Source organism: Lepus europaeus, unplaced genomic scaffold, assembly GCF_033115175.1.
Source record: "Lepus europaeus isolate LE1 unplaced genomic scaffold, mLepTim1.pri SCAFFOLD_49, whole genome shotgun sequence".
Taxonomy (NCBI): Eukaryota; Metazoa; Chordata; class Mammalia; order Lagomorpha; family Leporidae; genus Lepus; species Lepus europaeus.
The window spans coordinates 337,659-361,463 of record NW_026909365.1 but is presented as its reverse complement, the minus strand read 5'-3'; the positions used below and the strand labels follow the sequence as shown (position 1 = coordinate 361,463).

At 37.2% G+C, this 23,805-nt stretch overlaps 1 protein-coding gene across 1 annotated transcript; it reads left to right on the top strand.

The window, feature by feature from the left end:
* The first annotated feature begins 18,271 nt into the window (after nucleotides 1-18,271).
* LOC133755450 (syntenin-1) lies at nucleotides 18,272-19,310 on the top strand. Its single transcript, XM_062185558.1, has one exon. It carries the CDS (start codon nucleotides 18,301-18,303, stop codon nucleotides 19,195-19,197), a length of 897 nt encoding a protein of 298 aa, XP_062041542.1. The 5' UTR covers nucleotides 18,272-18,300; the 3' UTR covers nucleotides 19,198-19,310.
* The last annotated feature ends 4,495 nt before the right edge of the window (nucleotides 19,311-23,805 follow it).

The window sequence follows — 23,805 nt, the reverse complement described above, 5'->3', positions numbered from 1 at the left end:
GTTTGTATAGATGACATTTTATGCACTTGCCTAATGAAGTGACTTTCCTTTTCTCCAAAACCATTTTTACTGTGATTTTCTCAGTCCATTGAATATGAATTCCAAACCACTTTGTCTGGATATGACTGGATGAAACCAGAAATATCCGGTTGTGTTTCGGCTAACTCAATCGGAAATATTGCTACAGCCTCTGTGTTTGTGTTTTCTGGATATTATCGACGGGCTTTATTGTTTTCAATATTTTTATCAGGGAACATTTAATTTTGTACCGTAGAAACACTAATTGGTTCATCATGGGGACACCAGCTCTACATATTCGTATTTTCTGGGGAGAAACCTAGAGGAACTGTGGCAAACAAACATGATATTTCTGGTTGTCTAGATGACATTTTATGCACTTGCCTAATAAAAAGATTTTCCTTTTCTCCAAAACCATTTGTACTGTGATTTTCTCAGTCTATTGCATATGAATTCCACACCCATTTGTACGGATATGACTGGATGAAACCAGAAATATCTGCTTTTGTTATGGCTAACTCAATCCCACATATTGCTACAGCCTCTGTGTTTGTGTTTTCCGGATATTATCCATGGACTTTATTGTTTTGGATGTTTTTTATCAGGGAACATTTAATTTTGTGCTTGGAAACACTAATTGGTTCCAAATGGTGACACCAGCTCTACACATTCGTAATTTCTAGGGAGATAGCTAGAGGAACTGCGGCAAACAATCATGTTATTTCTGTTTTTATCAATGACATTTTATGCACTTGCCTAAAGAAAAGACTGCTTTTCTCCAAAATCATTTTTACTGTGATTTTCTCGGACCATTGCATACGAATTCCACACCACGTTGTCCCGATATGACTGGATGAAATCGGAAATATCCGGCTGTGTTTTCGCTAACTCAATGCGAAATATTGCTAGAGCCTCTGTGTTTGTGTATTCCTGATATTATCCACGGACTTTATTGTTTTCAATGTTTTTTTTAAGGGAACATTTAATTTTGTGCTTGGAAACACTAATTGGTTCCACATGGAGACACCAGCTCTGCATATTCGTATTATCTAGGGAGAAAGCTAGAGGACCTGCAGCAAATAAACATGATATTTCTGTTTGTCTAGATGACGTTTTATGCACTTTCCTAACAAAAAGATTTTGCTTCTCTCCAAAACCATTTTTACTGTGATTTTCTCGGTCGATTTTATACGAGTTCCACACCAGTTTGTCCGGATATGAGTGGATGAAACCGGAAATATCCGGTTTTGTTTTGGCTAACTCAATCTCAGATATTGCTACAGTCTCGGTGTTTGTTTTTTCCGGATATTATCCATGGACTTTACTGTTTTGAATGTTTTTTATTAGGGAACATTTAATTTTTTGCTTGGAAATACAAATTGGTTCCAAATGGAGACACCATCTCTACAAATTCGTGATTTCTAGGGAGATAGCTAGAGGAACTGCGGTAAACAAACATGATATTTCTGTTTGTCTAGATGACATTTTATCTATTTTCCTAAAGAAAAGATTTTGCTGTTCTCCAAAAATGTTTTTACTAGGATTTTCTCGGTCCATTGCATACAAATTCCAGACCAGTTTGTCCGCATATCACTGGAAGAAACAAGAAATATCCGGCTGTGTTTTGGCTAACTCAATCCGAAATATTGTGAAAGCCTCTGTGTTTGTGTTTTCTGGATATTATCGAAGGACTTTATTGTTTTGAATGTGTTTATCAGGGAACATTTCATTTTGTACCGTAGAAACACTAATAGATTCATCATGGGGACACCAGCTCTACACATTCGTATTTTCTTTGGAGAAAGCTAGAGGAACTGTGGAAAACATGATATTTATGTTTGTGTAGATGACATTTAATGCACTTGCCTAACGAAAAGACTTTGCTTTTCTCCAAAACCTTTTTTACTGTGATTTTCTCGGTCCATTTCATACGAATTCCACACCATTTTGTCCGGATATAACTGGAAGAATCCAGAAATATCCGGTTGTATTTTGGCTAACTCAATCCGAAATAATGTGAAAGCCTCTGTGTTTGTGTTTTCTGGATATTATCCATGGACTTTATTGTTTTGAATATTTTTTATCAGGGAAAATTTAATTTTTTGCTTGGAAACACAAATTGGTTCGAAATAGAGACACCATCTCTACAAATTCGTAATTTCTACGGAGATAGCTAGAGGAACTGTGGCAAACAAACATGATAATTCTGTTTGTATAGATGACATTTTATGCACTTGCCTAATGAAGTGACTTTCCTTTTCTCCAAAACCATTTTTACTGTGATTTTCTCAGTCCATTGAATACGAACTCCAAACCACTTTGTCTGGATATGACTGGATGAAACCAGAAATATCCGGTTGTGTTTTGGCTAACTCAATCGGAAATATTGCTACAGCCTCTGTGTTTGTGTTTTCTGGATATTATCGATGGGCTTTATTGTTTTCAATATTTTTATCAGGGAACATTTAATTTTGTACCGTAGAAACACTAATTGGTTCATCATGGGGACACCAGCTCACATTCGTAATATCTAAGGAGATAGCTAGAGGAACTGCGGTAAACAAACATGATATTTCTGTATGTATCGATGATATTTTATCTATTTGCCTAACGAAAAGACTTTGCTGTTCTCCAAAGGCATTTTTACTGTGATTTTCTCAGTACATTGCATACGATTTCCACACCAGTTTGACCGGATATCACTCGATGAAACCGGAAATATCCGGTAGTGTTTTGCCTAACTCAATCCCACATATTGCTACAGCCTCTGTGTAAGTGTTTTCTGGATATTATCAATGGACTTTATTGTTTTCAATGTTTTTTTACCAGGGAACATTTTATTTTGAGCTTGGATACAGTAATTGGTTCCACAAAGAGATACCAGCTCTGCACATTCATATTATCTAGGGACAACGCTAGAGGAACTGCGGCAATCAAACATGATATTTCTGTTTGTCTAGATGACATTTTATGCACTTGCCTAACAAAAAGACTTTGCTTTTCTCCAAAACCATTTTTACAGTGATTTTCTCAGTCCATTGCATAGGAATTCTACACCAGTTTGTCCGCATATGACTGGATGATACCAGAAACATCGGGTTGTGTTTAGGCTAACTCAATCCGAAATATTTTGAAAACCTCTCTGTTTTTTTTTTTTCTTGATATTATCGATGGACTCTATTGTTTTGAATGTTTTTATCAGGAAACATTAAATTTTGAGCTTGGAAACAATGATTGGTTCACCATGGGGACAGCAGCTCTACAGATTCGTATTTCCTAGGTAGAAAGCTAGAGGAACTGCGGCAAACAAACTTGATATTTCTATTTGTACATATGACATTTTATGCACTTCCCTAACGAAAAGACTTTGCTTTTCTCCAAAACAATTTTTATTCTGATTTTCTCAGCCCATTGCATACCAATTCCACACCAATTTGTCCGGATATGACTGGATGAAACCAGAAATATCCAGTTGTGTTTTGGCTAACTCAATCCCAGATATTGCTACAGCATCTGTGTTTGTGTTTTCCGGATATTATCCACGGACTTTATTATTTTGAATGTTTTTTATCAGGGAACATTTTATTTTGAGCTTGGAAACACTAATTGGTTCCACATGGAGACACTAGCTCTACATATTTGTATTTTCTAGGGAGAAAGCTCGAGGAACTGTGGCAAACAAAGATGATATTTCTGTTTGTATAGTTGACATTTTATGCACTTGCCTAACGAAAAGACTTTGCTTTTCTCCAAAACCTTTTTTACTGTGATTTTCTCGGTCCATTGCATACGAATTCCAAACCAATTTGTCTGGATATTATTGGAAGAAACCAGAAATATCCGGCTGTGTTTTGGCTAACTCAATCCGAAATACAGTGAAAGCTTCTGTGTTTGTGTTTTCTGGATATTATCGATGGACTTTATTGTTTTGAATGTTTTTATCAGGGAACATTTATTTTTGTACCGAAGAAACAGTAAATGGTTCATTATGGGATACCAGCTCTACACATTCGTATTTTGTAGGGAGAAAGTTAGAGGTACTGTGGCACACATGATATTTATGTTTGTGTAGATGACATTTTATGCACTTGCCTAACGAAAAGACTTTGCTTTTCTCCAAAACCATTTTTACTGTGATTTTCTCGGTCCATTGCATACGAATTCCAAACCACTTTGTCCGGATATTATTGGAAGAAACCAGAAATATCCGGCTGTGTTTTGGCTAACTCAATCCAAAATATTGTGAAAGATTCTGTGTTTGTGTTTTCTGAATATTATCGATGGACTTTATTGTTTTGAATATTTTTATCAGGGAACATTTATTTTTGTACCGAAGAAACAGTAAGTGGTTCATCATGGGATACCAGCTCTACACATTCATATTTTCTAGGGAGAAAGGTAGAGGTACTGTGGCACACATGATATTTATGTTTGTGTAGATGACATTTTATGCACTTGTCTAACGAAAAGACTTTGCTTTTTTCCAAAACCATTTTTACTGTGATTTTCTGGGTCCATTGCATTCGAATTCCACACCAGTTTGTCCGGGCATGACTCAATGAAACCAGAAATATCCTGTTCTTTTTTGGCTAACTCAATCCAAAATATTGCTACAGATTCTGTATTTGTGTTTTCTGGATATTATCAATGGACTTTATTGTTTTGAATGTTTTTTATCGGCAACATTTTATTTTCAGCTTGGAAACACTAATTGGTTCATCATGGGGACACCAGTTCTACACATTCATATTTTCTAGGGAGAAAGCTAGAGGAACTGCGGCAAACAAACTTGATATTTCTGTTTGTATAGATGCCATTTTATGCACTTACCTAACAAAAAGACTTTGCTGTTCTCCAAAACCAATTTTACTGTGATTATCTCGGTCCATTGCATACGAATTCCACACCAGTCTGTCCGGATATGACTGGATGAAACCAGAAATACCGGTTGTGTTTTGGCTAACTCAATCCGAAATATTGTGAAAAACTCTGTGTTTGTGTTTTCCGGATATTATCCATGGACTTTATTGTTTTGGATGTTTTTTATCAGGGAACATTTAATTTTGTGCTTGGAAACACTAAAGGTTCCAAATGGTGACACCAGCTCTACACATTCGTAATTTCTAGGGAGATAGCTAGAGGAACTGCGGCAAACAATCATGTTATTTCTGTTTTTATCGATGACATTTTATGCACTTGCCTAAAGAAAAGACTGCTTTTCTCCAAAATCATTTTTACTGTGATTTTCTCGGACCATTGCATACGAATTCCACACCAGTTTGTCCAGATATGACTGGATGAAACCAGAAATATCCGGGTTTGTTTTGGCTAACTCAATCCCAGATATTGCTACAGCCTCTGTGTTTGTGTGTTCCTGATATTATGCACGGACTTTATTGTTTTGAATGTTATTTATCAGGGAATATTTAATTTTGTGCTTGGAAATACTAATTGGTTCCTTATGGGGACACCATCTCTACTGATTCGTAATTTCTAGGGAGATAGCTACAGGAACTGCTGCAAACAAACATGGTATTTCTATGTGTAGATGACATTTTATGTGTTGCCTAATGAAAAGACCTTGCTTTTATCCAAAACCATTTTTACTCTGATTTTCTCAGTCCATTGCATTCTAATTCCACAATAGTTTGTCCGGATGTGACTGGATGAAACCAGAAATAGCCGGTTGTGTTTTGGCTAAATCAATCCGTCATATTGTGAAAGCATCTGTGTTTGTCTTTTCTGGATTTACGAATGGACTTTATTTTTTTGAATGTTTTTTATCGGGAAACAATTTATTTTGAGCTTGGATACATTAATTGGTTCCACATGGAGACACCAGCTCTACATATTATTATTTTCTAGGTAGAAAGCTAGAGGAACTGCGGCAAACAAACATGATATTTCTGTTTAATAGATGACATTTTATGCAGTTGCCTAACGAAAAGACTTTGCTTTTCTCCAAAACCATTTTTACTATGATTTTCTCAGTCCATTGCATACGAATTCCACACCAGTTTGTCCGCATATGACTGGATGAAACCAGAAATATCGGGTTGTGTTTAGGCTAACTCAATCCGAAATATTTTGAAAACCTCTCTGTTTGTTTTTTCTGGATATTATCGATGAACTTTATTGTTTTGAATGTTTTTATCAGGGAACATTTTATTTTGAGCTTGGAAAAACTAATTGGTTCATCATGGGGACAGCAGCTCTACAGATTCGTATTTCCTAGGTAGAAAACTGCGGCAAACAAACTTGATATTTCTATTTGTACATATGACATTTTATGCACTTGCCTAATGAAAAGACTTTGCTTTTCTCCAAAACCATTTTTATTCTGATTTTCTCAGACCATTGCATACCAATTCCACACCACTTTGTCCGGATATGACTGGATGAAACCAGAAATATCCGGTTGTGTTTTGGCAAACTCAATCCCAGATATTGCTACAGCCTATGTGTTTGTGTTTTCCGGATATTATCCACGGACTTTATTGTTTTGAATGCTTTTATCAGGGAACATTTTATTTTGAGCTTGGAAACACTAATTGGTTCCACATGGAGACACTAGCTCTACATATTTGTATTTTCTAGGGAGAAAGCTCGAGGAACTGCGGCAAACAAACATGATATTTCTGTTTGTCTAGATGACATTTTATGCAGTTGCCTAACGAAAAGACTTTGCTTTTCTCCAAAACCATTTTTACTGTGATTTTCTCGGTCCATTGCATAGGATTTCCACAGGAGTTTCTCCGTACATTACTGGATGAAACCGGAAATATCCGGTTTAGTGTGGCTAACTGAATCCCAGATATTGCTAGAGCCTCTGTGTTTGCGTATTCCTGATATTATCCACAGACTTTATTGTTTTGAATGTTTTTTATCAGGGAACATTTCATTTTCAGCTTGGAAACACTAACTGGTTCCACATGGAGACACTAGCTCTACATATTTGCATTTTCTAGGGAGAAAGCTCGAGGAACTGCGGCAAACAATATGATATTTCTGTTTGTATAGATGACATTTTATGCACTTGCCTAACGAAAAAACTTTGCTTTTCTCCAAAACCATTTTACTGTGATTTTCTCGGTCCATTTCAGTTTGTCCAGATATGACTGGATGAAACCAGAAATATCCGGTTGTGTTTTGGCTAACTCAATCCGCGGTATTGCTACAGCCTCTGTGTTTGTGATTTTTGGATATTATCAATGGACTTTATTGTTTTGAATGTTTTTTTACCAGGGAACATTTTATTTTGAGCTTAGATACAGTAATTGGTTCCACATGGAGACACCAGCTCTACATTTTCGTATTTCTAGGGAGAAATATAGAGCAACTGACAAACACGAATTCCACACCAGTTTGTCTGGATATGCCTGGATGAAACCAGAAATATCCAGTTGTATTTTGGCTAACTCAATCCGAAATATTGTGAAAGCCTCTGTGTTTGTGTTTTCTGGATATTATCGATGGACTTTATTCTTTTGAATGTTTTTATCAGGGAATATTTCATTTTGTACCATAGAAACACTAATTGGTTCATCCTGGCGACACCAGCTCTACACCTTCGGTTTTTGTTGGGGGAAAGCTAGAGGAACTGTGGCAAACAAATATAATTCTGTTTGTATTGATGACATTTTATGCACTTGCCTAACGAAGAGACTTTCCTTTTCTCCAAAACCATTTTTACTGTGATTTTCTCAGTCCATTGAATACGAATTCCAAACCACTTTGTCTGGATATGACTGGATGAAACCAGAAATATCCGGTTGTGATTTGGCTATCTCAATCCAAAATATTGATACAGCATCTGTGTTTGTGTTTTCTGGATATTATCGACGGGCTTTATTTTTTTCAATATTTTTATCAGGGAACATTTCATTTTGTAGCGTAGACACTAATTGGTTCATCATGCGGACACCAGCTCTACACCTTCATATTTTCTTGGGAGAGAGCTAGAGGAACTGTGGGAAACACGATATTTATGTATGTGTAGATGACATTTAATGCACTTGCCTAACAAAAAGACTTTGCTTTTCTCCAAAACCATTTTTACTGTGATTTTCTCGGTCCAGTGCATACGAATTCCACACCAGGTTGTCCGGATATGACTGGATGCAAACGGAGATATTCGGTTTTTTTTTTTTTTTTGGCTAACTCAATCCCAGAAAATGCTACTGCCTCTGTGTTTGTGTTTTCCTGATATTATCCATGGAATTTATTGTTTTGATGGTTTTTTATCAGGGAACATTTAATTATTTGCTTGCAAACACTAATTGCTTCCACATGGAGACACCAGCTCTACACATTCGTAATTTCTAGGGAGATAGCTAGAGGAACTGCCATAAACAAACATGATATTTCTCTATGTATCGATGATATTTTATCTATATGCCTAATGGAAAGACTTTGCTGTTCTCCAAAACCATTTTTACTGTGATTTTCTCAGTCCATTGCATACGAATTCCACAGCAGTTTGTCCGGATATGACTGCATGAAACCGGAAATGTCCGGTAGTGTTTTCGATAACTGAATCCCAGATATTGCTAGAGCCTCGGTGTTTGTGTTTTCTAGATATTATCCATGGACTTTATTTTTTGAATGTTTTTTATCAGGGAACATTTAATTATTTGCTTGGGAACACTAATTGCCTCCACATGGAGACACCAGCTCTACACATTCGTAATGTCTAGGGAGATAGCTAGAGGAACTGTGGGAAACAAACATGACAATTCTGTTTGTATAGATGACATTTTATGCACTTGCCTAATGAAGTGACTTTCCTTTTTCCAAAACCATTTTTACTGTGATTTTCTCAGTCCATTGAATATGAATTCCAAACCACTTTGTCTGGATATGACTGGATGAAACCAGAAATATCCGGTTGTGTTTCGGCTAACTCAATCGGAAATATTGCTACAGCCTCTGTGTTTGTGTTTTCTGGATATTATCGACGGGCTTTATTGTTTTCAATATTTTTATCAGGGAACATTTAATTTTGTACCGTAGAAACACTAATTGGTTCATCATGGGGACACCAGCTCTACACATTCGTATTTTCTGGGGAGAAACCTAGAGGAACTGTGGCAAACAAACATGATATTTCTGGTTGTCTAGATGACATTTTATGCACTTGCCTAATAAAAAGATTTTCCTTTTCTCCAAAACCATTTGTACTGTGATTTTCTCAGTCTATTGCATATGAATTCCACACCCATTTGTACGGATATGACTGGATGAAACCAGAAATATCTGCTTTTGTTATGGCTAACTCAATCCCACATATTGCTACAGCCTCTGTGTTTGTGTTTTCCGGATATTATCCATGGACTTTATTGTTTTGGATGTTTTTTATCAGGGAACATTTAATTTTGTGCTTGGAAACACTAATTGGTTCCAAATGGTGACACCAGCTCTATACATTCGTAATTTCTAGGGAGATAGCTAGAGGAACTGCGGCAAACAATCATGTTATTTCTGTTTTTATCGATGACATTTTATGCACTTGCCTAAAGAAAAGACTGCTTTTCTCCAAAATCATTTTTACTGTGATTTTCTCGGACCATTGCATACGAATTCCACACCACGTTGTCCTGATATGACTGGATGAAATCGGAAATATCCGGTTGTGTTTTCGCTAACTCAATGCGAAATATTGCTACAGCCTCTGTGTTTGTGTATTCCTGATTTTATCCACGGACTTTATTGTTTTCAATGTTTTTTTAAGGGAACATTTAATTTTGTGCTTGGAAACACTAATTGGTTCCACATGGAGACACCAGCTCTGCATATTCGTATTATCTAGGGAGAAAGCTAGAGGACCTGCAGCAAATAAACATGATATTTCTGTTTGTCTAGATGACGTTTTATGCACTTTCCTAACAAAAAGATTTTGCTTCTCTCCAAAACCATTTTTACTGTGATTTTCTCGGTCGATTTTATACGAGTTCCACACCAGTTTGTCCGGATATGAGTGGATGAAACCGGAAATATCCGGTTTTGTTTTGGCTAACTCAATCTCAGATATTGCTACAGTCTCGGTGTTTGTTTTTTCCGGATATTATCCATGGACTTTACTGTTTTGAATGTTTTTTATTAGGGAACATTTAATTTTTTGCTTGGAAATACAAATTGGTTCCAAATGGAGACACCATCTCTACAAATTCGTGATTTCTAGGGAGATAGCTAGAGGAACTGCGGTAAACAAACATGATATTTCTGTTTGTCTAGATGACATTTTATCTATTTTCCTAAAGAAAAGATTTTGCTGTTCTCCAAAAATGTTTTTACTAGGATTTTCTCAGTCCATTGCATACAAATTCCAGACCAGTTTGTCCGCATATCACTGGAAGAAACAAGAAATATCCGGCTGTGTTTTGGCTAACTCAATCCGAAATATTGTGAAAGCCTCTGTGTTTGTGTTTTCTGGATATTATCGAAGGACTTTATTGTTTTGAATGTGTTTATCAGGGAACATTTCATTTTGTGCCGTAGAAACACTAATAGATTCATCATGGGGACACCAGCTCTACACATTCGTATTTTCTTTGGAGAAAGCTAGAGGAACTGTGGAAAACATGATATTTATGTTTGTGTAGATGACATTTAATGCACTTGCCTAACGAAAAGACTTTGCTTTTCTCCAAAACCTTTTTTACTGTGATTTTCTCGGTCCATTGCATACGAATTCCACACCATTTTGTCCGGATATAACTGGAAGAATCCAGAAATATCCGGTTGTGTTTTGGCTAACTCAATCCGAAATAATGTGAAAGCCTCTGTGTTTGTGTTTTCTGGATATTATCCATGGACTTTATTGTTTTGAATATTTTTTATCAGGGAAAATTTAATTTTTTGCTTGGAAACACAAATTGGTTCGAAATAGAGACACCATCTCTACAAATTCGTAATTTCTACGGAGATAGCTAGAGGAACTGTGGCAAACAAACATGATAATTCTGTTTGTATAGATGACATTTTATGCACTTGCCTAATGAAGTGACTTTCCTTTTCTCCAAAACCATTTTTACTGTGATTTTCTCAGTCCATTGAATACGAACTCCAAACCACTTTGTCTGGATATGACTGGATGAAACCAGAAATATCCGGTTGTGTTTTGGCTAACTCAATCGGAAATATTGCTACAGCCTCTGTGTTTGTGTTTTCTGGATATTATCGATGGGCTTTATTGTTTTCAATATTTTTATCAGGGAACATTTAATTTTGTACCGTAGAAACACTAATTGGTTCATCATGGGGACACCAGCTCACATTCGTAATATCTAAGGAGATAGCTAGAGGAACTGCGGTAAACAAACATGATATTTCTGTATGTATCGATGATATTTTATCTATTTGCCTAACGAAAAGACTTTGCTGTTCTCCAAAGCCATTTTTACTGTGATTTTCTCAGTACATTGCATACGATTTCCACACCAGTTTGACCGGATATCACTCGATGAAACCGGAAATATCCGGTAGTGTTTTGCCTAACTCAATCCCACATATTGCTACAGCCTCTGTGTAAGTGTTTTCTGGATATTATCAATGGACTTTAGTGTTTTCAATGTTTTTTTACCAGGGAACATTTTATTTTGAGCTTGCATACAGTAATTGGTTCCACAAAGAGATACCAGCTCTGAACATTCGTATTATCTAGGGACAACGCTAGAGGAACTGCGGCAATCAAACATGATATTTCTGTTTGTACAGATGACATTTTATGCACTTGCCTAACAAAAAGACTTTGCTTTTCTCCAAAACCATTTTACTGTGATTTTCTTGGTCCATTGAATAGGAATTCCACAGGAGTTTCTCCAGATATGACTCTATGAAACCGGAAATATCCGATTTTGGTTTGTCTAACTCAATCCCAGATATTGCTACAGCCTCTGTGTTTCTTTTTTCTGGATATTATCAATGGACTTTATTGTATTGAATGTTTTTAATCGGGGAACATTTTATTTTGAGCTTCGATGCAGTAATTGGTTCCACATGGAGACACCAGCTCTACATATTCGTATTTTCTAGGAAGAAAGGTAGGGGAACTGACAAACAAACATGATATTTCTGTTTGTTTAGCTGACATTTTATCCACTTGCCTAATGAAAAGACTTTGTTTTTCTCCAAAACCATTTTTACTATGATTTTCTCGGTCCATTGCATAAGAATTCAAAACCACTTTGTCTGGATATCACTGGATGAAACCAGAAATATCCGGTTGTGTTTTGGCTTACTCAATCCGAAATATTGTGAAAGCCTCTGTGTTTGTTTTTTCTGGATATTATCGATGGAGTTTACTGTTTTGAATGTTTTTATCATGGAGGATTTCATTTTGTACCGTAGAAACACTAATTGGTTCATCCTGGGGACACCAGCTCTACACATTCGTATTTTCTGGGGAGAAAGCTAGAGGATCTGTGGTAAACAAACATGATATTTCTGTTTGTATCGATGACATTTTATGCACTTGCCTAATGAAAAGACTTTGCTTTTCTCCAAAACCATTTTTACTCTGATTTTATCAGTCCATTGCATACGAATTCCATGCCACTTTGTCCGGGTATGAGTGGATGAAACCAGAAATATCCGGTTGTGTTTTACTAACTCAATCCAAAATATTGTGAAAGCTTCTGTGTTTTTTGTTTTCTGGATATTATTGATGGACTTTATAGTTTTGAATGTTGTTTATCAGAGAACATGTAATTTTGTGCTGGGAAACACTTGTTGATTCCACATTGAGACACCAGCTCTACACATTCTTATTTTCTAGGGAGAAAGCTAGAGGTAATGCGGCAATGAACATGATATTACTGTTTGTAAGATGACATTTTATGCACTTGTCTAAAGAAAAGAATTTGCTTTTCTCCAAAACCGTTTTTACTGTGATTTTTCAGTCCATTATATACGAATTCCACACCACTTTGTCCAGATATGACTGGATTAATCCAGAAATATCCGGTTGAGTTTTGGCTAACTCAATCCCAGATATCGAAACAGCATCTGTGTTTGTGTTTTCTGGATATTATTAATGGACTTTATTGTTTTGAATGTTTTTATAAGGGAACGCTTAATTTTGTACCATAGAAACACTAATTGGTTCCACATGGAGACACCAGCTCTACACATTCATATTTTCTAGGAAGAAAGCTAGATGAACTGTGGCAAACACACATGATATTTCTGTTTGTATAGATGACATTTTAAGCACTTGCCCAATGAATAGACTTTGCTTTTCTCCAAAACGATTTTTACTGTGATTTTCTCAGTCCATTGCATACGAATTCCACACAAGTTTGTCCGGATATGCCTGGATGAAACCAGAAATATCCGGTTGTGTTTTTGGCTAACACAATCCCAGATATTGCTACAGGCTCTGTGATAATATTTTCCGGATATCATCGACAGACTTTATTGTTTTGAATGTTTTTTCTCAGGGAACATTTAATTTTGTACCATAGAAACACTAGTTGGTTCCACATGGAGACACCAGCTCTGCAAATTCGTATTCTCTAGGGAGAAATCTAGAGGAACTATGGCAAACAAACATGATATTTCTGTTTGAATAGATGACATTTTATACACTTGCCTACCGAAAAGACTTTGCTTTTCTCCAAAACCATTTTTACTCTGATTTTATTGGTACATGGCATGCGAATTGCACACGACTTTCTCCAGATATGACTGAATTAAACCAAAATATCCGGTTGTGTTTCGGTTAACTGAATCCGAAATATTGTGAAAGCATCTGTGTTTGTGTTTCTGGATATTATTGATGGAATTATTGTTTTGAATGTTTTTTACAAGGGAACATTTAATTTTCTGCTCAGAAACTCTAATTGGTTCCACATAGAGTCACCAGCAGTACATATTCGTCTTTTCTAGGGAGAAAGCTAGAGGAACTGCTGCAAACAATCATGATATATCTGTTTGCATACATGACATTTTATGCACTTGCCTAAGGAAAGACTTTGCTTTTCTGAAAAATAATTTTTACTGTGATTTTCTCGATCCATTGTATATGAATTCAATACCCCTTTGTCCGGATATGCATGGATGAAACCAGAAATATCCGGTTGTGTTTTGTCTAACTCAGTCCCAGATATTGTGACAGCCTCTGTGTTTGTGTTTTCTGGATAATATCGATGGTCTTTATCATTTTGAATGTTTTTTATCAGTGAACATTTAATTTTTTGCTTGAAACACTAATTGGTTCCACATGGAGATACAATCTCTACACATTCGTGTTTTCTAGGGAGAAAGCTAGAGGAACTGTCCAAAGAAACATGATATTTCTGTTTGTATAGATGACATTTTATGCACTTGCTTAATGAAAAGACTTTGCTGGCGGGCGCCGTGGCTCAACAGGCTAATCCTCCGCCTTGCGGCGCCAGCACACCGGGTTCTAGTCCCGGTCGGAGCACCGATCCTGTCCCGGTTGCCCCTCTTCCAGGCCAGCTCTCTGCTGTGGCCAGGGAGTGCAGTGGAGGATGGCCCAAGTGTTTGGGCTCTGCACCCCATGGGAGACCAGGACAAGCACCTGGCTCCTGCCATCAGAAAAGTGCGGTGTGCCGGCCGCTGCGCACTACCGCGGCGGCCATTGGAGGGTGAACCAACGGCAAACAGAAGACCTTTCTCTCTGTCTCTCTCTCACTGTCCACTCTGCCTGTCAAAAATAAAAAAAAAAAAGAAAAGACTTTGCTTTTCTCCAAAACCGTATTTACTGTGATTTTTCGGTCTATTGTTTATGAATTCTACCCCAATTTGTCCGGATATGACTGGATGAACCCAGAAATATCCCGTTGTGTTTTGGCTAACTAAATCCCAGATATTGCGACACCCTCTGTGTTTTTGTTTTCCGGATATTATTAATGGACTTTATTGTTTTGATTGTTTTTATCAGGAAACATTTATTTTTCCCTCATAGAAACACTAATTGGTACGACATGCAGACACCAGCTCTACACATTCATATTTTCTAGGAAGAAAGCTAGAGGAATTGCAGCAAACAAACATGATATTACTCTTTGTATAGATGACATTCTATGCACTTGCCTAAAGAAAAGAATTTGCTTTTCTCCAAAACCATTTTACTGTGATTTTCTCGGTCAATTGCATACAAATTCCTCACCGCATTGTCCAGATATGCCTGGATGAAACCAGAAATATCCGGTTGTGTTTTGGCTAACTCAAACGTTTTATGACGTTTTATGCACTTGCCAAACGAATAGACTTTGCTTTTCTCCAAACCATTTTACTGTGATTTTCTCGGTCCATTGCATAGGAATTCCATACCAGTTTGTCAGGATATGACTGGATGAAAACAGAAATATCCGGTTGTGTTTCGGCTAACTCAATCCCAGATACTGCTACAGCCTCTGTGGTTGTGTTTTCCGGATATTATCAACGGACTTTTTGTTTTGAATGTTTTTTATCATGGAACATTTAATATTATACTGTAGAATCACTACTTGACTCCACTTGGTTCACCAGCTCTACACATTCGTATTTTCTAGGGAGAAAGCTAGAGGAACTGCGGCAAACAAACATGATATTTCTGTTTGTATAGATGACATTTTATGCACTTGCTCAATGAATAGACTTTGCTTTTCTCCAAAACCATTTTACTGTGATTTATTCGGTCCATTGCATACGAATTCCACACCACTTTGTACAGATATGACTGGACGAAACCAGAATTATCTGGTTGTGTTTTGGCTAACTCAATCCCAGATATTGCTACAGGCACTGTGATAATATTTTCTGGATATTATTGACAGGCTTTATTGTTTTGAATGTTTTTATCAGGGAACATTTAATTTTGTCCGTAGAAACACTAATTGGTTCCACATGGAGAACCAGCTCTACACATTCATATTTTCTAGGGAGAAAACTGAAGGAACTGTGGCAAACAAACATGATATTTCTGTTTGAATAGATGACGTTTTATGCACTTGCCAAACGAATAGACTTTGCTTTTCTCCAAACCATTTTACTGTGATTTTCTCAGTCCATTGCATAGGAATTCCATACCAGTTTGTCAGGATATGACTGGATGAAACCAGAAATATCCAGTTGTGTTTTGGCTAACTCAATCCCACATTTTGCGAGAGCCACTGTGTTTGTGTTTTCTGGATTTTATCGACGACTTTATTTTATTGGATGTTTTTTATCAAGGAACATTTAATTTTCTGCTTGGAAACACTATTTGGTTCCACATGGAGACACCAGCTCTACACATTCGTATTTTGTAGGGACAAAGCAAGAGGAACTGCGGCAAACAACATGATATTTCCGTTTGTATAGGTGACATTTTATGCATTTGCCTGACGGAAATACTTTGCTTTTCTTCAAAAACTTTTTTACTGTGATGTTCCCGGTTGATTGCATACAAATTCCACATCACTTTTTCAGGATATGACTGGATGAAACCAGAAATATCCGTTTGTGTTTTGGCTAACAAAATCCCACATGTTGCGACAGTCTCTGTGTTTGTATTTTCTGGATATTATCGACGGACTTTATTGTTTTAAAAGTTTTTTATAAGGGAACATTGAATTTTGTGCTTGGAAACACTAATTGGTTCCACATGGAGACACCAGCTCTACACATTCGTATTGTCTAGGGAGAAAGCTAGAGTAACTACAGCAAGCAAACCTGATATTTCTGTTTGGATAGGTGACATTTTATGCACGTGCGTAACGAAAAACTTTGCTTTTCTTCAAAACCATTTTTACTGTGATGTTCCCAGTCCATTGCATATGAATTCCACACAACTTTGTCAGGACATGATAGGATGAAACCAGAAATATCCGGTTGTGTTTTGGCTAACTGAATCCCACATATTGCGACAGCCTCTGTGTTTGTGTTTTCTGGATATTATCGAGGAACTTTATTATTTTAAGTGTTTTTTATAAGGAAACATTTAATTTTGTGCTTGGATACACTAATTGGTTCCACATGGAGACACCGACTCTACACATTCGTATTTTCTAGGGAGAAAGCAAGAGGAACTGCGGCAAAGAAACATGATATTTCTGTTTGTATAGATGACATTTTATACACTTGCCTAACAGAAACACTTTGCTTTTCTCCAATACCATTTTTACTGCGATTGTCTGTGTCCATTGCATATGAATTCCACACCACTTTGTCCATATATGACTGGATGAAACCAGAAATATCCAATTGTGTTTTGCCTACCTCAATCCCACATCTTGCGACAGCCTCTGTGTTTGTGTTTTCTGGATATTATCCACGGACTTTATTGATTTAAATGTTTTTTATCAGGGAACATTGAATTTTGTGCTTGGAAACACTAATTGGTTCCACATGGATACACCAGCTCTATATATTCGTATTTTCTTGGGAGAAAGCTAGAGGAACTGCGTCAAACAAACATGGTATTTCTGTTTGTGTAGGTGACATTTTATGCACTTGCCTTACGAAAAGACTTTGCTTTTCTCCAAAACCATTTTTACTGTGATTGTGTGTATTGTATACAAATTCCACACCACTTTGTCCGGATATGACTGGATGAAACCAGAAATATCCGGTTGTGTTTCGGCTCACTCAATGCCACATTTTGCGAGAGCCACTGTGTTTGTGTTTTCTGGATATTATCGACGGACTTTATTGCTTTGAATGTTTATTATCAAGGAACATTTAATTTTGTGCTGGGAAACACTTGTTGACTCCACATGGAGATAACAGCTCTACACATTTGTATTTTGTAGGGAGAAAGCTCAAGGAACTGCAGGAAACACATGATATTTCTGTTTGTATAGATGACATTTCATGCACTTGCCTAACGGAAAGACTTTGCTTTTTCAAAACCATTTTTACTGTGATTGTTTGTGTTCATTGTATACGAATTCCACACCACTTTGTATGGATATGACTCGATGAAACCAGAAATATCCAGTTGTGTTTTGGCTAACTCAATTCCACATATTGCGACAGCCTCTGTGTTTGTGTTTTCTGGATATTATTGGCAAACTTTATTGTTTTGAATTTTTTTTTTAAGGGAACATTTAATTTTGTGCTTGGAAACACTAACAGCTTCCACATGGAGACACCAGCTCCACACATTCATATTTTCTAGGGAGAAAGCTAGAGGAAGTGAGGAAAACACAGGGGGGGGGCGGTGCTGTGACATGCCTGGTGGGCGGTCCTCACGCGCGTGCTGCTCTCCTTTTCTCGGGTCTCGGAAGTCGCTAGCTGTATTCGAGGCGGTGGCAGCGGGGAGCGAGTCCTTGTGGTCTAGATAAATCAGGAAAAATGTCTCTCTATCCATCTCTTGAAGACTTGAAGGTAGACAAAGTAATTCAGGCTCAGACTGCTTTTTCTGCAAACCCTGCCAACCCAGCAATTTTGTCAGAAGCTTCTGCTCCCATCTCTCAAGATGGAAATCTTTATCCTAAACTGTATCCGGAACTTTCTCAATACATGGGCCTGAGTTTAAATGAAGAAGAAATACATGCAAATCTGGTGATGGTCTCTGGAGCACCACTTCAGGGGCAGTTGGTAGCAAGACCTTCCAGTATGAACTATATGGTGGCTCCTGTAACTGGAAATGATGTTGGGATTCGCAGAGCAGAAATTAAACAAGGGATTCGTGAAGTCATTTTATGTAAGGATCAAGATGGAAAAATTGGACTCAGGCTTAAATCAATAGATAATGGTATATTTGTTCAGCTAGTCCAGGCAAATTCTCCAGCCTCATTGGTTGGTTTGAGATTTGGCGACCAGGTACTCCAGATCAATGGTGAAAACTGTGCAGGCTGGAGCTCTGATAAAGCTCACAAGGTGCTCAAACAGGCTTTTGGAGAGAAGATCACAATGACCATTCGTGACAGGCCTTTTGAGCGGACAATTACTATGCATAAGGACAGTACTGGAAACGTTGGCTTTATCTTTAAAAATGGGAAAGTAACATCCATAGTGAAAGATAGTTCTGCAGCCAGAAACGGTCTTCTCACGGAACATAACATCTGTGAGATCAACGGCCAGAACGTCATTGGATTGAAGGACTCTCAAATTGCAGACATACTATCAACATCTGGGACTGTAGTTACCGTCACAATCATGCCTGCTTTTATCTTTGAACATATTATTAAACGGATGGCGCCAAGCATTATGAAAAGCCTGATGGATCACACCATCCCTGAAGTTTAACAGTTAGGACACAATGGAAACAGCTGAGCGTCTCCAGTTTCCTTTCTCAACTACTTCTGTATTATGCACACGAAGCTTTCCCGGAGCCAGGGAGCATATGCTGCATGAGGACCTTCCCGTCTCACATTATGGCTGGGAATCTACTGGTTCATCTGATCTCCTCAGATTTCACGGTCGTTGTAGTCTTAGCCTGGTTTTACAGCTGTGAAACTTTCACAAGATTGACTGACTTTCCTAGAATAGTTTCTCTACTGGAAACCTGATGCTTTTCTAAGCCATTGTGACGAGGGTGATTGATGCCAGCTTAGCTTTGTATGAGAACCAGTTACCTTTCTTCTAGGTAATGAGTAGTGCTCTTCACGTCATTTTAGTTCTATGGTATATTTGCATTTTTAACAAGTACGTGATAGTACATTTAGAGTGATTGCCTTTGGTAGGTTTTTTTCTCCCTCTGTATGTATGTAAACACCAATTAGGTAATGCTGGTTTCATTCCATGTAAGCATTATACAGTTTATGTAGGTTATAAGAGATTATGATGATTGTCATTAAATTTTAACTACCTTCACTAATATGCTTCAACTGTCGCCTTAACTATGCTAAGCTCTAGAACAAAAGCCAAAATATAATTATTGCTGCCTTCCTAAAACTCAAGATGTAGTTCTGTATTAAACTGAAATGTGCACTAGCCCAAAAGAGGTTAATAGTACTTTCTGAGCTATAGCATAGCTGCTTGGTTGTATTTGACATTTTCTAGTCATCACGTAACAGAAATATCTTCTCCAAGTTGCCAGTACTGCTTCCTGAGAAACAAAGCGCTATATATTTAATGTAAAATTTCTTATACGAAACAGGATGAACTATTTCATTTGTAGATTAAGTAGAATAATACTAATTTTGCCATCTGAATGTTAAAATTATGTAACCTACCTACTTAGGAAAAATGTTTTCCTGGTAATTTGTTCTATTTCCTGACTCTTGCCTGCAAACAAAGTGACAGTGACACTTTATCTTTTTTTTTCTGTTTTGGTTTATGCCTATCCTAATTAAACATGTATAAAGTGAAAAAAAAAGGAAGTGCGGAAAACAAACATGATATTTCGATTTGTATAGATGACATGTTATGCACTTGCCTAATGTAAAGACTTTGCTTTTCTCCAAAACCATTTGTACTGTGATTTTCTGGGTCCATTGCATATGAATTCCACACCACTTTGTCCGGATATGACTGCATGCAACCAGAAATATCCGGTTGTATTTTGGCTAACTCAATCCCACATGTTGCGACAGCCTCTGTGTTTGTGTCTTCTGGATATTATGGACAGACTTTATTATTTTGAATGTTTTTTCTCAGGGAACATTTAATTTTGTGCTTGGAAACACTAATTGGTTCCACATGGAGACACCAGCTCTACACATTCGTATTTTCTAGGGAGAAAGCTAGATGAACTGCGGCAAACAAACATGATATTTCTGTTTGTATAGGTGACATTTTATGCACTTGCTAAATGGAAACACTTTGCTTTTCTCCACTACCATTTTTACTGTGATTGTCTGTGTCAATTGCATACGAGTTCCACACCACTTTGTCAGGATACGACTGGATGAAACCAGAAATATCAGCCTGTGTTTTGGCTAACTCAATCCCACATGTTGCGACAGCCTCTGTGTTTGTGTTTTCCAGATATTATCGATGGACTTTATTGTTTTGAATGTTTTTATCAGGGAACATTTAATTTTGTTTTGGGAAACACTAATTGGTTCCACATGGAGACACCAGCTCTACACATTTGTATTTTGTAGGGAGAAAGCTCGAGGAACTGCGGCAAACAAACATGATATTTCTGTTTTTATACGTGACATTTTATGCACTTGCCTAACGAAAACACTTTGCTTTTCTTTAAAACCATTTTCACAGTGATTTTCTCGGTCCATTACATACAAATTCCACACCAGTTTTTGCGGATATGACTGGATGAAACCGGATATAACCAGTTGTGATTTGGCTAACTCAATCCCAGATATTGCTACAGCCTCTGTGTTTGTGTTTTCCGGATATTATCCACGGACTTTATTGTTTTGAATGTTTTCTATCAGGGAACATTTAATTTTGTGCTTGGAAACACCAATTGGTTCCACATGGAGACACCAGCTCTACATATTTGTATTTTCTAAGGAGAAAGCTAGAGGAACTGCGGCAAACAAACAGGATATTTCTGTTTGTATCGATGACATTTTATGCACTTGCCTAACGAAAAGACTTTGCTTATCTCCAAAACCATTTTTACTGTGATTTTCTCGATCCATTCCATATGAATTCCACACGACTTTCTCCGGATATGCTGACTGAAACCAGAAATATCCGGTTGTGTTTTGGCTTACTAAGTCCGAAATATTGCTAACAACCTCTGTGTTTGTGTTTTCTGGATATTATCAATGGACTTTATTGTTTTGAATGTTTTTATCAGGGAACATATAATTTTGTACCGTAGAAACACTAATAGGTTCATCATGGAGACACCAGCTCTACACATTCGTATTTTCTTGGGAGAAAGCTAGAGGAACTGCGGCAAACATACATGATATTTATGTTTGTGTAGATGACATTTCATGCACTTGCCAAACGAAACGACTTTGCTTTTCTCCAAAACCATGTTTACTTTGATTTCCTCGGTCCATTGCATAGGAATTACACAACAGTTTGTCCAGATATGACTGCATGAAACCGGAAATATCCGGTTTTGTGTTGGCTGACTCAATCCCAGATATTGCGCCAGCCTCTGTGTTTGTGTTTTCCTGATATTATCGAGGAACTTTATTTTTTTCAAAGTTTTTTGTCAGGGAACATTTAATTTTGTGCTTGGAAACACTAATTGGTTCCACATGGAGACACCATCTCGACACATTCGTATTTTCTAGGGAGAAAGCTAGAGGAACTGCGGCAAAGAAGCATGATATTTCTGTTTGTCTAGATGACATTTTATGCACTTGCCTAACGAAAATATGTTGCTGTTCTCCAAAACCATTTTCATTGTGATTTTCTCGTTCCATTGCAAACGAATTCCACACCACGTTTTCCAGATATGACTGGATGAAACCAGAAATATCCGGTTGTGTTTTGGCTAACTCAAACCAAAATATTGCTACAGCCTCTATGTTTGTGTTTTCTGGATATTATCAATGGAGTTTATTGTTTTGAATGTTTTTATCAGGGAACATTTAATTTTGTACCATAGAAACACTAATTGGTTCATCATGGGGACACCAGCTCTACACATTCGTATTTTCAACAGAGAAAGCTAGAGGAACTGCGGCAAACAAACATCATATTTCTGTTTGTGTAGATGACATTTCATACACTTGCCTAACGAAAAGACTTTGCTTTTCTCCAAAACCATTTTTACTGTGATTTTCTCGGTCCATGGCATAGGATTACCACAACAGTTTGTCTGGATATGACTGGATAAAACCGGAAATATCCAGTTTTGTGTTGGCTAACTCAATCCAAGATATTGCGACAGCCTCTGTATGTGTGTATTCCTGATATTATCCACGGACTTTATTTTTTTCAAAGTTTTTTGTCAGGGAACATTTAATTTTGTGCGTGGAAACACTAATTGGTTCCACATGCAGACACCAGCTCTACACATTCGTATTTTCTAGGGACAAAGCTAGAGGAACTGCTGCAAACATACATGATATTTCTGTTTGTATCGATGACATTTTATGCACTTGCCTAACGAAAAGACTTTGCTTTTCTCCAAAACCATTTTTACTGTGATTTTCTCGGGCCATTGCATACAAATTCCACACCAGTTTGTCCGGATATGACTGGATGATACCGGAAATATCCGGTTTTGTTTTGGCTAACTCAATCCCAGATATTGCTACAGCCTCTGTGTTTGTGTATTCCTGATATTATCCACGGACTTTATTGTTTTGAATTTTTTTTATCAGGGAACTTTTAATTTTGTGCTTGGAAACACTAATTGGTTCCACATGGAGACACCAGCTCTACACATTCGTATTTTCTAGGGAGAAAGCTAGAAGAATCGCGACAAAGAAACATTATATTTCTGTTTGTATCGATGACATTTTATGCACTTGCCTAACGAAAAGACTTTGCTTTTCTCCAAAACCATTTTTACTGTGATTTTTTCCTTCCATTGCATAGGGATTCCACACCAGTGTGTCCGGATATGACTGGATTTAAACAGAAATATCCGGTTGTGCTTTTGCTAACTCAATCCGAAATGTTGTGAAAGCCTCTGTGTTTGCTTTTTTTTTTTTTTTTTTTTGGATATTATCGATGGTCTTTATTGTTTTGAATAATTTATCAGGGAACATTTCATTTTGTACCGTTGAAACACTAATTACTTCATCATGGAAACACCAGCTCTAGGCATTCGTATTTTCTAGGGAGAAAGATAGAGGAACTGCGGCAAACAAACATGATATTTCTGTTTGTCTAGATGACATTTTATGCACTTGTCTAATGTAAAGACTTTGCTTTTCTCCAAAACCATTTTTACTGTGATTTTCTCGGTCCATTGCATACGAATTCCATACCACTTTGTCCGGATATGATTGGATGAAACCAGAAATATCC

What these genes read in the sequence shown, in the direction of transcription:
- LOC133755450 (XM_062185558.1), top strand. Translation starts at nt 18,301, where the DNA reads ATGTCTCTCTATCCATCTCTTGAAGACTTGAAGGTAGACAAAGTAATT.